This window comes from Pygoscelis adeliae, unplaced genomic scaffold (genome assembly GCF_000699105.1).
Source record: "Pygoscelis adeliae isolate BGI_AS28 unplaced genomic scaffold, ASM69910v1 Scaffold1563, whole genome shotgun sequence".
NCBI lineage: Eukaryota > Metazoa > Chordata > Aves > Sphenisciformes > Spheniscidae > Pygoscelis > Pygoscelis adeliae.
This window is the reverse complement of record NW_008824465.1, coordinates 1-521: the sequence shown is the minus strand read 5'-3', so window position 1 is coordinate 521 and position 521 is coordinate 1. Positions and strand designations below refer to the sequence as shown.

The window sequence follows — 521 nt, the reverse complement described above, 5'->3', positions numbered from 1 at the left end:
TCCGGCAGGGCTGAGAGAGGGAGGGAGCGGGAGAGAGAGCCAGCGCAGAGGGAGGGGACGTGGGTCACTGCCACCTCCCTGGTCCAGCTCCGGGATGCACCCGGGGAAGCTACTTGGGGTTGGGGGGTTTGGGTGGTGCTCGAGGGCGATGCCCCAGCGTGGATTTGGGGCAGGAGGCTTTGCTTCACCCCTAGCTGCACCATCCTGGCCAGCAGTGTGGTGCTCTCCCCTCCACCGCCATCCAGCCCCCATCACTCACCGTACATCTTGCCCTCATCCGAGAGGATGATTTTCCGCCGGCCGCAGGGAGGGTAGATCGCCAGCGCCTCCTGGAAGCTCTGCTCGATGTCCGGACTCCACACACCCTCGGCATCATTGTCCAGACTCTTGTCCATGCCGTCCTGGCCATCTTCCCGCCCCTCCCCGGGGCTGCCGCTGGCGTTCCAGCTGTTGGACGTTATGGTGCTGGCTGCTCTGGGCTCCGACCCCGAGCCCCCACGGACACGCGACAACCTGCCGGG

At 66.4% G+C, this 521-nt stretch overlaps 1 protein-coding gene across 1 annotated transcript in view; it reads right to left on the bottom strand.

The window, feature by feature from the left end:
- Positions 1-497, bottom strand: part of LOC103914426 (transcriptional enhancer factor TEF-5-like) — a gene marked incomplete at its 3' end in the record, with an annotated part of 10,644 nt that extends 10,147 nt beyond the window's left edge. The window contains exon 1 of the mRNA XM_009321064.1: positions 260-497. Within this exon, the coding sequence (XP_009319339.1) occupies positions 260-395 (136 nt within the window). The remainder of the gene's footprint in view (positions 1-259) is intronic.
- Positions 498-521: the final 24 nt, after the last annotated feature.